Source organism: Rousettus aegyptiacus, unplaced genomic scaffold (genome assembly GCF_014176215.1).
Source record: "Rousettus aegyptiacus isolate mRouAeg1 unplaced genomic scaffold, mRouAeg1.p scaffold_m13_p_9, whole genome shotgun sequence".
Lineage (NCBI taxonomy): Eukaryota > Metazoa > Chordata > Mammalia > Chiroptera > Pteropodidae > Rousettus > Rousettus aegyptiacus.
In genome coordinates, this window is record NW_023416312.1 from 66778992 (window position 1) to 66793630 (window position 14639).

The 14639-nt window shown below is 35.2% G+C and overlaps 1 protein-coding gene across 20 annotated transcripts in view; it reads left to right on the plus strand.

Moving 5' to 3' along the window:
* The window catches only part of PAK3 (p21 (RAC1) activated kinase 3), a 281213-nt gene that overhangs the window by 197011 nt on the left and 69563 nt on the right, over positions 1-14639 (plus strand). For all 20 annotated transcript variants that reach the window (XR_004952810.1, XM_036226636.1, XM_036226629.1 and 17 more), the window contains one exon: positions 2411-2448. Coding sequence is in view for 19 of the 20 variants with exons in the window: in XM_036226636.1 (XP_036082529.1) it covers positions 2411-2448 (38 nt within the window). In the remaining variant the exon portion in view is untranslated. The remainder of the gene's footprint in view (positions 1-2410; positions 2449-14639) is intronic.

The window sequence follows — 14639 nt, forward strand, 5'->3', positions numbered from 1 at the left end:
TTAGAATCAGGCTTTATGATGTATTCATAAAGCAAGAAGTGTATGGATCAAACCATGGTCTCTTGAAATTTATTTTATCATTTATAATCATTTAATTGCACCATGATGACACAGAACAAATTTTGTGACTGTCAGGTTATTTTGCTCAGATCTCAAAATCACACTTAAAAAAGAAATCATGGTTTGCTATTTATAAGAGATCGAAAGGTCATGTGTCTTCCAAACCTCAACTTCATTTGCTAGCTTGTAGACTTTGCCTTTGCTTGAAGCTTTGATGTTCAAATTCGTACTGTAAGCAACTTAAAATCATATACCAAACGACACTACTACATTTTGAGAAAGATAATCTGGGTAGTCTCTTTAGAACAATTTCTTATTTAACATCTAAAGAAAGAAGAGAATGCTATCATTAGTGTCCCAGATATAAAGAGCTCCTAGTTTTTGATATTGGTTTTAGTATAGGGAAGGTTTGATCTCTTCAAAAGTGGTGCAAGAATACACTGGGAAGGGGAGGTGTCTCATTTGGCTATATCAAATATCAAAGCCCAAACTTAAAGGCATATAGCAATGTATATGCTGAATAGGACTTTTTTTAATGAGAAGTTTGTTTAACTTCTGTTATCCAGTGACAAAAACGTAAAAGAAAAAAAGTCATCAAGGAGAGCTATTTATGATATTTAATCTCTTGCATGGAATAAAATGTTTAAAAGATCATGGTGACACATCAAAGAATGCTTAATATGAGGAAATCTAGTACATTGCTCTAAGTATGCTGTAGAACCATAAGCAATGAGAACCAAGAATTTATTCAAGAAATCATTTCCGTGTATCCATTAATACGCAGATTCTCAGAATTTTTTTCTTTATTCTAAGTTGCCACTGCTTTTTAACCCTTTTATCTTTATTTGTTGAATTCTGTCAACTTACAAAGAATAAATCTTGAAAACTATGTTGGAACTCAACAGTATCTGAGTTATTGCACTATTTGGAGTTGAGTGAAACTCACCATATGTTTTTGGGATGCTCTAGTGTTGCAAGTGGCTAATAGGATAGGTGGGAAAGGAGAGGAGATGGGGAGAGGGAGGGTGCATAGAAGGAAGGAATGGAAAGGAGGTAGAGAGGAGGAGAAGGAAAGAGGAAGTGGGGGACAAATTCCAGAAATAGATATACAGCATTCTCCTCTTATCTGTGATATTGCTTTCTGTGGTTTCAGTTACCCATGGTCAACTATGGTCTGAAAATATTAAATGGAAAATTTCATAAAGAAACAACTTATAAGTTTTAAATTGTGCACTGGTCTGAGTAACATTATGAAATCTTGAATGGTCCTGCCCTGCCCCGCCCCACCCAGGACGTGAATCCTGCTTTGTCCAACATGTCCATGCTGCACATGCACACAACCTGTTACTCACTTAGTAGATGTCTAGGTTATCAGGTCAGCTTTCAGGATGTTTCATTGCTTGTGCTCAAGTAACCCTTATTTAACTTAATAATGGTCTCAAATCACAAGAGTAGTAATGCTGGCAATTTATATATGCCAAAGATACCTTAAAGTATTTTATTTAATTAAAAAGGTGAAAGTTCTCAACTTAATAAGGAAAGAGAAAAATCTTATGCTGAAGTTGCTAAGATCTATGGTAAGAATTAATCTTCTACCCATGAAATTGGGAAGAAATTCATAAATTTTGCTGTCACTTCTCAAACTGCTAAAATTACAGAAACAGTATATGACAGGTCCTTAGTTAAGATGGAAAAGGCTTTAAATTTGTGGTTGGAAGATATGAACAGAACACCTAGATTCTGTAAGTCCTCACTTAATGTCCTCCATAGGTTCTTGGAACTGCAGCTAGATGGTGTATAATAAAACCAGTTTTACTATAGGTGAATTGATATGAACAAGAGTTAAGTTCCTATAGCATCCTGTCAATGTTTTAATGAAACAATGTGGAATGAAATTATATTATTTGAGGTCTGTCTATCTGTCTCTCTCTCTCTTTCACTCTGTGTGTGTGTGTGTGTGTGTGTGTGTGTGTGTGTGTGTGTAAGGTTTGATGCTATTTGAGGTTTCAGTCATCCACTGGGGTTCTTGGAAGGTATCCCCCCATTAGGGAAACTACAATATAGAATCATATGAATGATTCATATCCAGGAGTAATTTCAACATTCCTTCATATAGATGATATTTACTGGAGGCTTCTATTAAGGTCTATAAAATGACCTGGTGATAACATGTTGAGGATGTAAGGTATAAACTATTTTAGGAAAAACTATGTTGTATATCATGATATCTATTTGATACTGAATTGGAGAATTTCCTTCTGGTCAAATATATGCAGTTTTTTTAAAGTATGGTCTTTAAATGAGGCAATTTTTATGAAACAAAGGTGACAGCTTTATCTTCACTTTTCAGATAAAACTGCACATGGATACATAGCAGCCCATCCTTCGGTAAGTGAAAAGTTGATAAAAGTTTTGTGTAACCAGTGTTTCTGGTAGTCCCACAGAATGTTATTGCATGGATCTAGTTTTTAAATATAAAATCTTTATAAAATAGTTTTTAAAGGTATAATTTAGATACATAAAATTTACCCATTTTTAAGTGCACAGTATGATGAGTTTTAGTAAATTTATACACCTGTGCTACCATCACCATAATCCAGTTTAAGAACACTTTAATCATCCTGATAAGATTTCCCATTTCTGCTTACAGTTAATCCTCACCTACCTCCATTCTAGCCCCAGGCAATTGCTAGTCTGGTTTGTCTTTCTGGCCATTTCAGGTAAATAAAATAATACAGTATATGACATTTTAGAATTGACCTTTCTCACTCAACATAATGCTTTAAGGTTTTGTCAAACTTGTGTGTATCAGTAGTTTGTTCCTTTTTTTGCTAAGTGGTATTGTATGAATGTTATGAATGTACTGCTGTTTAACAACCCATTGAAGGATCTCTGGGCTGTTTATAGTTTTTGGTTATTATAAATAAAACTACTATGAACATATATGTACAAGTCTTTATGTGAACCAGTGTTTCTATTTCTTTTACATATAAAATTGTGAAAATAATAATCATAATAGCAACTTCTCTTTACTAAACGTTTATAATATGCCAGGTATTGGACTAATAATACTTGATATTCACTTAAACTTTCCTACACCTAATTAGGTAAGTCTTACCATTGTCTCCATTTTACAAATGAAGTTTAGAGAGGTTAAATAACTTGTCTTAGGTCATACCACTAAATCTTTTAGTGTCACCTGTTCTAACAAGCTGAGGTGCAGTGGGGAATGTGACTTTGCCCAAAGTCGCATAGATATTTTAATCAGAGAAGTGACTAGACAATAAATAACATAGTTCGAAGTTCTTGGAAGTGCTATAGTACCTGAAAGAATACCCATATACATTAGACAGAAAAGATCTTAAATAAGGCTTCCCTTTGTGTGATTTTCATTTTGATATCCTGATAGAAATTATTTCCTGCTTCATTTGCTTCCTTAAGAGTGAAATAATTAGCATTAGTGAAAGTTTCCTAATTGTTTATTGAGTCATGGCTAATCAAGCTGCTTCTTTCTTTTATATAAAGGCACAAGTGCTTTCCTGCTTGTTGTCACCATAGGTGACCAGTGTGGCAGCAGTAGATCATTAGTGGTAAAGAGTAAAGGCTCTGAAATAGTATCGCAGTTCCTCAAAAATTAAAAGTAGAATTACCAAATGATCCAGTAATTCCACTTCCGGATATATATATATATATATATATATATATATATATATATATAATCTGGATATATATATCCAGATCTCCAAAATAATTAAAAGCATGGTCTTGAACAGATATTTGTACATTTATGTTCATAGCAACATTATTCACAATAACCAAAAGGTGGAAGCAACCCAAGTGTTCATCAGTGAATAAATGAATAAACAAATTTGGTATATCTATACAATGAAATATTGTTCAGCCTTTAAAAGGGAAGGAAATCCTTACCTATGCTACGACATGGATGAACTCTTAAGACATTAATCTAAGCGAAATAATCCAGTCACAAAAAGACAAATACAGTATAATTCTATGTATATGAGGTACCTAGAGTACTCGAAATCATACAGAAATTGTGGGGAGGCAGAAATGGGAAGTTGTTGTTTAATGGGTATAGAGTTTCAGTGTTGCAAGATGGAAAGAGTTCTGGAGGTGAATGGTAGTGCTGGTTGCAAAACAATGTGAATACACAACACTACTGAACAGTACACTTAAAGTGGTTAAGATGGTAAATTTTATGATATATGTAGTTTACCACAATTAAAAATAAAATTAAAGAGAAAGAAACAAAACTCCTAGACATAGGTGTTTAGTCTTTTTCTTCTACTTACAAGCTTGCAACTTTGTAATGATGGTTTAGCTTCTCTGAGCCTCTTTCCTCAGCTTTAACTGGGAATAATCAGTACCTACCTCCTAAAACTTGTGTGCTTATTGAATTTAATAACACATATAATATACTTAATACTTTACCCAGCAATGCTATGTGTTTATTAATTGTAAGCTACTATTATTATTTTTTTAAATGGCAACAAGAAAAAAACTGTTTCCACACATAAGGCTTGAATACAGCAATGGAACTTGTGCCTTGCTCAGATTACCCAAAACAGAAGAAACTATACCCCTCCTATTCTCACTAGTCATTTTTTCTGTTTTTTTTTCTTTGCCATGACAGCTTACTGAGCCATGCTGAAAACAGCATGTGAAAGGTTGTAGTAGCAAAGTGGGAAATACAAAAATGCCAACTTTCCATGATCAACACACAATTTACCTCTTTTTATTTCATTAATATTATTACTGTGCAGTACAGACTAGGTATCCTGCCAAATAAATAGTTGTTATTTTTTTTTAGGTCGGTCAGTTATTTTAAACTCTAAACCTGCTTTAATCATCTATATATTGATTTTTATTTTTGCAGTTTATACACCAAAGGTATTGGCCTTTTTTTAAAGCTGGTGTCTGTTGCCTTCACTTGTAGAATTAAAACTAAATCTATATAATAACCAAAATATTTTATCAAATCAGAAAAAGATGATCTCACTGAAGATAAAACCACTGGATATTCACTAATTTAATATATATTTATGAAGTGCTTCCTTAACAATAGCAGACAACAGAAAAAAAAATGGCGTAGAATATAGAGGCTTTGTTCATCCCTCTTGCAACCAAATCAAAGTTGTGACAGAAACATGGAACAAACAGCAAGAAAAATAGCCTGGGATTTAGATGAACAGAAGCACTACAAGTAGGAAGAGAAATAAGAAATCACCCTGACTGAGGCAGCTGCCAGGTCCCAAGAACCTGAGTGGGACAGAGGCTACAGCAGCTATAGATGCCCCTTAAAGGAGCCATGTTCACGAGCAGACTTTCCTGGTGACAGACCTGCTCGCTCTCAGCAGCAGCACCAACTTGGCTGCACAGGGACCTACAGGAGAACACTGAGTTGTCGGGCTGAGGGTTTAGACGAGATTCCCTCTGTACAGAAGTGCCGGCGGTATCCATTTTTCCTCTGTTGAGCCCCCCCCCCCCCCCGCTTCCCAGAGTGCAGACCCAGTGCCACCATAGCTGAGATGTCATCAAACTAGATAACAGAGGTCACTCTGCCCAGAGAATTCCCTGAAACTCTGTCTCCCCCAACTTGGGCCACACCCAGGCCACATCCAGTTGTGTCCTCTGTGTGCCCTGTGCCCCTTGCTGAACCAGCTACCAGACCCGCACTGGTGGCAGCTGACCTCGGTTTCTGGCATGGCCTCTTGAGGCAACTATGAGCACAGCATCCATGGATTGCTTGCTGAATCTTAACAGGTGGCTCCAGAGGGGCACAACCTGGAACTAAACTTGGCCTACAGCTGAACCCCCCCCCCCTCAGAACTGTGCCACTGGACACCTACTACACAAAGCCGCACTAATAACACTGGGAGACTTAGGAGCTTTGCTTAGTATATAAGAACAGATTAAAAGGCAGCCAAAATGGGAAGACAAAAGTGGGGAAACCATATGAGAGAACAGAGCAAAGATCCAGGGATAATGGAGTCAAGCAATCTAACAGACACAGAGTTCAAAACACTGGTTATAAGGATGCTCAGTGAACTTAGGGGAAATGTAGATGAACACAGTGAGAATTTTAACATAGATAAAAATGGGAATGAAAATTATAAAAGGGAGACTGTCAGAAATGAAAAACACATGATCTGACTTGAGGAGTGTATTAGAGGGAATCAACAGAGTGGATAAGAAAGAGGATCGAATCACCGATATAGAGGATGGGAAAGCCAAGGATACTCAATCAGAATGATAAGAAAAAAGAAGCTAAGTCTATAATAATAACTTAAGGAGTCTATGGGATAAAATTAAATGTAAAAACATCCAGGTCATAGCGGTACCTGAAGGAGAACAAGAAGTTGAAGAACTATTTGAAGAAATAATTGTGGAAATAGACATACATCCCCAGGAAGCTCAGAGAGTCCCAAAAAAGATGAAACCAAAGAGGCCCACACCAAGACACATTATAATTAAAATGCCAAATGCTAAATACAAAGAGAGAATCTTTAAAGCATCAGGAGGTAAGCAGTTAGTAACCTACAGGGGAACACCCATAAGACTGGCATCTGATTTCTCAAAAGAAACCGTGCAGGACAGAAGGGTCTGGTACAAAATATTCAACATGATGAAAACCAAAGATCTACAACCAAGAATACTTTATCCAGTAAAGCTATTATTTAGAGTTGAAGGACAGATAAAAACCTTCCCAGACAAAAATAAGCTAAAGGAATTTATCAATACCAAGCCAATATTACAAGAAATGTTGGAGGAACTTCTTTAAGAAGAAAAAAAATGTATCAAAAACAGGAATAAAGAACGGTAATAACTACATTCCTATCAACAGATAGTTCAAATGGAGAAGAATTAAGTGTTCCAACCAAATGATAGAGTGGCTTAATGTATAAGAAAACAAAACCCTCCTTGTGTTTCCTACAAGAGACTCACTTCAGATTAAAAGACACACACAGACCAAAAGGAAAGGGAGGGGGAAAGATATGGCCTTGATGGACCTAGAGGGTATTGCTCTGAATGAAATGTCAGATAGAGAAAGACAAATATCACATGATTTCACATACATGTGGAATCTAAAGAATGAACTAAACAACAACAAAAATGGAATAAACATATATAAAGAGAATATTTTGAGAGCTACTAGATCGGAGGGGGACTACGGGGAACGAAAAAAAAAATGGCGAAGGGATCAAGAGATACAAATGAATAGTTGCAGAATAGACATGGAGATATAAAGTGTTGCATAAGGAAAATAGTTAACAATGTTGTAATCACTATGTAAGGGGAAGAGGATACTAGATTTAGTGGGGTGATCACTTTGACTTGTACAGATCTCTAATCGCTATGCTGTACAACTGAAACTAATATATTATTGTATGCCAACTGTAATTGAAAAGAAACCTCATTGAATTGTACAGTGTAATTATGAGCAACTAATTTATTTCAATAAAGCCGGGGTGGAGGGAATCACTAAGAAATTTGGAGCTCAGTCTGGTAAAGGAAAAAAAAATATGAACATAAACAAGCTCACTACTATGTGGATCATGTTACACACCATAAAGTATGTCCATTTGCTATGAGAATTCAGAGACAAGAGATTACTTTTAGCTGGAGTGGGAAAAGGAAGCAGGCCCTGTCTCCAAGGGCTTAAGCTTGGTGCCTGGTACAAAAGAGTGCTTGTTACATATTTATTGGAGGTTGAGTTATAAAATGGTTCATATAAAAAGTAGCATTTGAACTAGATCTTGAAGGTCAGATGGAATTTGTATCTGTGAAGATTGGGAAGGGCATTCTAAGCAAAAGGAAAACCTGGAGAAAAGACATGGCCACGAGGAGAGCAAGAAGAGAGAGAGGTGTGGATTTGAACAAGGACTGAGAGACAAGAAAAGGAATCATAGGAATTAAGTGTTGAAAGTTAAGTTGGAGCCAAATCGTAGAGACCCTTACATGGTATTCTAAAGAATATAGTTTTTTTTCCCATGTAGTGAAAAGCCCTTAAAGTTTTTCAGAACAGGAGAGTTAGATTATTAAAGCTAATACTTTGAGAAGAGTGATCTGACATTAAATGTCCAGAATGATCTAAGGAAAGAAGGTGAGACTGAATGAAAGGAGACAATTGGGGAAATATTGTAAACCTCCAGGCCAGAGGTAATGAGGCCCTAAGTGAGATAGTGGCAGAAGGAATGGAGATTAAGTTCAAATTCCTGAAATGTTTAGGTTATTGATTGGACATTGGAGGAAAGATTGAGGTCAAAGATGATTATAGGCTTAGATTGATATGTGGGTCACCAAAAAGATAGGGATGCCATCTTTCTGAAGTTGAAAATTTCTCTAAGAAGATACTAAGTTTTCTATTGAACAGTTTGAGTTTGAAGGGCTGGCAAAACTTCCAGATGGAGATAATTCATTAAACTGCTTGACTAGGGTTGGGTTTCTATTGATCGAATGAACTGAATTAGACCCTAAATTTGGGTTGGATCACTTCAGTGGTACTCAATTACTTTGGAATGGAGAATTGAACCTTGTGTTCTCTTTATGGTTATAAGGGGAGATTGCACTTTGCACTGCTTATGTTTTTATTTGTTTGTTTGTTTTGCATTAGGAACATTCCCAATATACCTAGCTGGCCTATAAGATTTAATTTAATGGAATTGACAACCCCTTATAGACATATCCTAAACTGATCACAAATTTTGGCATTCTCTAGTAGCCAGGTGGAAATTAAAATAGAAGTAATATTGTAGTCACTAAATATTTTAATCTAATGGTTATATAATTAATATTGAATTCAGCAATATCTCCCATAGTCATAGGATATCTGCTTTACTACTTACTTGTGGTAGCTTCTTTGATAGTAGTATATTCTAAATACTATTCGGGGACCTGCTCTTTAATATGAGGTTGCTCTTTAAATTTTATATTTTTATTGTACTATTGAGAGTGAAGTACTGCATTTAGAATCCTGAGGTAGTATTCCAAGTGGAAGGTAATAGCAAAAATATGAATATGACATGATTTGTGCTTAGAGAATCTGGGTTGACAGGTTGTATTTTTAATTTGCAGTACTGATTTACTTTGTCCATCTCGATTAGTGGTTCTTTTACTTCACCATGCATCAGAATTGCCTTTGGAGTCTGTTAATATGAAAATCCCAGTGCTGTACTCCCAGAGAAGGTCTAAAATGGAACTTCGATATCTGCATTTTAAACAAGCACCAAAAGTGGCCCACAGACCACACTTTGCATTACCTAAAGTTTCCAGAGTCCTTACTTCTAATTCCTTTGACTTTTAAAATTTACTCAAAAAAAAAGGAGTCTTCTAAGGTAGTTCCTCTATCTGGTATATTATCTGGAGCAAGATTTATAACTTAGAGTCTATGGATGGGCTTCAAAAGATCTATGGACCCTTGAAATTATATGCAAGAGCATGTATCTACCTGAATTTGGGAGGTCATAGGCCAAATCCTTCAGAATTCTAAAAGAGTCTGGAACCCAACTCAAATTGAGAATGACATCCCAGTGTGTGACATAATAAGAACATCAAAAATACCTAATTTTGAAAAGACAAAAATATTTCTTTTTTTCTATTTACCTATTTATATTTGCAATCCATGTATCTAAATTCTTACAAGTTTAGACATATTAGACATAATAATTCTCAGCCTGGAAGGAAGAATATAGCAACATTTTACCTTTGACTCCCAAAATGCCACCAGAAAAGCCTATTGATCAAGCAAAGCTAAGTTTATTAAACTTAACAGCAGCAAGAAAGAGCCCTACCTTGATAGATTTAGCCGTGTCATAGAAAGGGGATATCACGGGAGAACATAGGATTTTTAGCACTTGGCTGTGCGATTTTGAAGCAAAGTCTTGCAAGACAAGAACAGGTTAGGCTTGTACAACATTCATGATAAAATAGTTTTGGAATGGTGAATACAGTGAAGTGAGGACCTTGGAGACTGTCTTGGTGAACAGACTGTTATTCTTAATAAGTAAAGTACTTCAGTTGGATCAATCTTATCTTCCAAGAACAAGTGTTTCCTAAAGAATGTTATCTTTGTTTTGTTCTCAGTATCGTTTAACATAAGAACAGAAAAGTATGCTCTGTCTTGATGTTATTTAACATAGGGAGAGAAAAGTGTTCCCAGTCCCAGTATTATTTACACAGAGATGAAAAAGTTTACCTGGTCCTAGTATTATTTAACATAGGGGCAGGAAGTTATGTTAACTTAAGTTCGCAGTACCAAGAACTGGTGTTCTAGGTGTATTTCTGGGTAGTTAATGTTCTTTGGCCCAACCATCACCCAAAACAAAATGTTTTGGTTGTTTGCATGGAAAGCCTCATGTTCTTTCCATGCAAACAACTAATGTGGCAGCATAGTGTTCAGACTGAAATGAACAGAAATATCTGTCTTCCTTCTCCCATACAAACCTTCAGAGGATAAAAAGCTTTAGTTTTCCTAGTAATCCCTTAGTCCATCTATGGAGGTAAGGAATGTCCCCCATATGAAATGAGAATACTGAAGATAGTAATGAATGTTAAGAAATGGTAAGTGAAATTTGGCAAGTGGATCTTCTCTAGTAAAATAAGAAGAAATGAGATATGAAAGGTTACCTCTTGACCAACGACCACTAATTGGTCTTTGTACTAGTCTAAGGCCTGGACCTAGAAACCTAGACTTTGGCCCATTATATTTGCCACCAGAGCCATTCTTAGATCCCCATAGGCTGTATATACACTCTCACTATGGAAGCTACATGACACATGGTATCAAATGTTAAAGGGTTCTTATACCCCACTTTATATTTGTTGTAAACTTTTTAAGTGATTTTTTAGATATTGATTTTGAAATTATTTGATGACAAGTAACATTTAATTTATGGTTAGGTATAATTTATTGGAAATCATTGTGAATACTCAAGAATTGTTGCTAAATAAGATAATTCAACTTAAATTTTTTTTAAATTTGTTTTTACATAATGAAATTTCTTAAATACTAAATTTAAACAACTAAGTTGAGATAGAGTTATGCTTAATAAACATTTAATTAGACAATTAATTTAGATTGTATGGTTTTCTTGAGGCATTTGGAGTTTATGATTTATTTCTGACTTAAAACATTTCCATAGGCCCGCATAAAGCTTATTATTATCCTTAGATATGGTTCATATCACCTAAAAGATAAAATAGCTTTGTTTGCCATGCAAAAAATAGTTAGATTCTGCCCTGTTATCAAGGAACAGCGATTAAGTGCATTTTTGATCCAGGCTGACATAAGATAGAGCAGAACTTTCTTGGACAAAATAATGTCAAAACAAATACCAATAATCCAAAAGTGATTTCACCCTGTACCCACTGAGGTGCCCTGAAGAATTAGATTTTCACAAGAAGAAACTGATTTTTTTAATCTGGAAATTTAATATCATTAACATATATTGCTATCCACATAGCTGCAATACAATATAATAGCCTAGCTGTTTTGGCTAAATTAAGAATAAATATAGATGTGTAAAAAAGAAAACCAATATCAGGTAAATATATATATACACTTCAATCTAAACCACTCAGTATGTATATGAGGGCAATCAAATATTCTTTCAAATACTTGTTTATAAACTTTAAATTATCTTCCTTCTCAAAGTAGATAAATCTTGCTGGCACCAATCAGTTATATGATTACAACTTATTATTCCACCGTAGGTTTATACATGATTGTAGAAAATCCACAATGAACTTTTAGTCATAGACTGAGGTTCTTTATTTAGAAGTCTATTAGTAGGCTGCCTGTGTCTGCCTCAGAAAGTTTGTCCTCAAGAAATGGAAAATTCTTTTTAAGATTAGCCTGACACAGTATACCTGAAGGCATAAACAGAGAACAAATAAAAGTATACACATACACAAACAAAACAAAAAATCAGAAATCATCTATAACGGTGCTTTCCAACAGAAATGTAATAAAAGCCATACATATGACTTTAAATTTTCTAGTAGCCACATTTTAAAGAGTAAATAGAAATAGGTGAAATTAATTTCAATAAAATATTTTATTTAACACAATATATTTAAAATATCATGTGAACATATACCTTATAAAAAGCATTAAGAAAATAATTTACAGTTTTTTCATATTGCATGTTTAATATCAGGTATGCACTTTACACTTACAACCAATCTAAATTCAGACTAGCCAATTATAACTGTTCAATAGCCATTTAAGGCTAGTGCCTGCCATACTAGACAGCACAGATCTATATCATGTTTGGTGGTTTTTAAACTTGAACCTACATCAGGATCATCTGGAAGCCTTGTTATAACACATATTTCAAGGCCTCACTACTAGACTTTCTGATTCATTGATATGGATGGAGCCTGAGAATTTGCATTTCTAACAAGCTCCTTGATAATGCTGATGATTTTGATTCGGGAATCACAGTTTGATAACCATGGCCTTAGTTCTTTCAAAATGTAGCTGTGGGATCATTGGAAACATGGCAGAGTGAGAGACGTCCCCAGATCTCTACCCTGGAAAAAACAGTAAGCTGAACATCTAAAACTCAACAACAAAAACACCCAAACTGCACACCAGCATGTCTGAGCATGGGATCTGTGCATAAGAGCTACCACAAGTATGAACCCAAGGAGTCGAGAGGTGGACTGGGAGAAATAAAGAAGCTGCCTCTCTCAGCTGCTGGAGCTAACCATAGGAGGAGAAGAAGGGGAGAAGGAGGGGCAAGTTCCCTGAACAGCCCTGCCTGGGAAAGCTGTGAGCAACCCATGACTAACGGCAAGGCCTGAGCATCAGGAATGAAATAAAATATTTAATCTACTAAGTGAAAGGAACTACAAGCCTAGAATAATGTATCCAGCTAAGCTCTTCTTTAGATATGAAGAGAAATTAAGACTTTTCCAGACATAATAAAACTGAAGGAATTATCCACTATGAGGCCTGCACTATAGGAAATACTAAACGGGGTCAAGAAGAAAATTGTTACACCAAGATAGTAATGAACATTCAGCATGCATAGGGATGAATTGAGATAATAATGACTGAAAAGGGGAGGATTCAAAGATCCAAATTTGCAAAGGGGAATGGAAATAAGGCACACACAGAAGAACATGGATGACTGTATATATAAAGATTCAGAACTGAAGTATATAACATAGAACAAGAACTGGAGACAAAACCCACAAAAGCCAACCATAATATAAAAAAAAACAGAAGCACAAAGAAAAGAAAGCAATAGAAACACTGAGCTACCAGAAAGCAAAAGATAAAATGGCTATAAGAAGACCTGATATTTCAATAATCACCCTAAATGTAAATAGACTGAACTCACCAATAAAAAGGCACAGAGTTGCAGATTGGATCAAGAAACAAAACCCAACAATATGCTGCCATCTCAGCTCTAAAGACAAATGTAGAATCAAAGTGAAAGGGTGGAAAATGCTATTTCAGGCAAATGGTATTGAGTGAAAAGCAAGACTAGTGATATGAATATCAGGCAAAATAGACTACGAAATGAAAAGGGTAAAGAAAGATACTGAGAGATACTTCATAATGATAAGGGGAATCATGCACAAAGAAGACATAACACTTATTAATATCTATGCTCTCAATCAAGGAGCCCCAAAATATGTAAAGCAATTACTAACAGAACTAAAAGGAGAAACAGACCAGAACACTATTGTACTAGGGGACCTGAATACCCCAGTGTCAAATATGGACAGATCATCCAAACAGAAAATCAATAAGGAAATAACATCCTTAAATGACACATTAGACCAACTGGACATAATTGACATTTACAGAGCCTTTCATCCCAAAACAGCTGCTTGTACATTCTTCTCTATTACACATGGATCATTCGCAAGAATCAACCACATACTGGGACACAGAGATAGCCTCAGCAAATATAAGAGGGTTGAAATCATACCAACCATATTCTCTGATCATAATACTTCGAAACTAGAGATCAATTGCAAAAAGAAATCAGGAAGAACCACAAATACATGGAGATTAAACAACATGCTACTAAAGAATAACTAGTTCAGAGAAGAAATAAAAAGAGAGATCAGAAGATACATAGAAACAAATGATACTGATAGCACAACATATCAAAACTTTTTAAACATGGCAAAAGCGGACATAAGAGGAAAGTTAATAGCATCACAGGCCCATCTCCAAAAACAATAACAAGCCCAAATAAATGACCTAATGCTTCATCTTAAAAAAAAAACCTTAGAAAAGAAAGAAAACATGAAGCCTAAAATCAGCAGAAGGAAAGAAATAATCAAAATTAGAGCAGAAATAAATGAAATTGAAAACAAAACAAAACAAAAACAATAGAAAAATAACTACAACAAAGAGCTGATTCTTTGAGAAGTCTAATAAAATTGACAATCCCCTAGCTAGACTGCCTAACGAAAAAAGAGAAAGGACACAAACAAAATCAGGAGTGAAAGAGGGGAAATTACAACAGACACTGCAGAAATACAAAGGATCATAAAAGAATACTATGAAAAACATAACACCAAATTTAATACCCTAG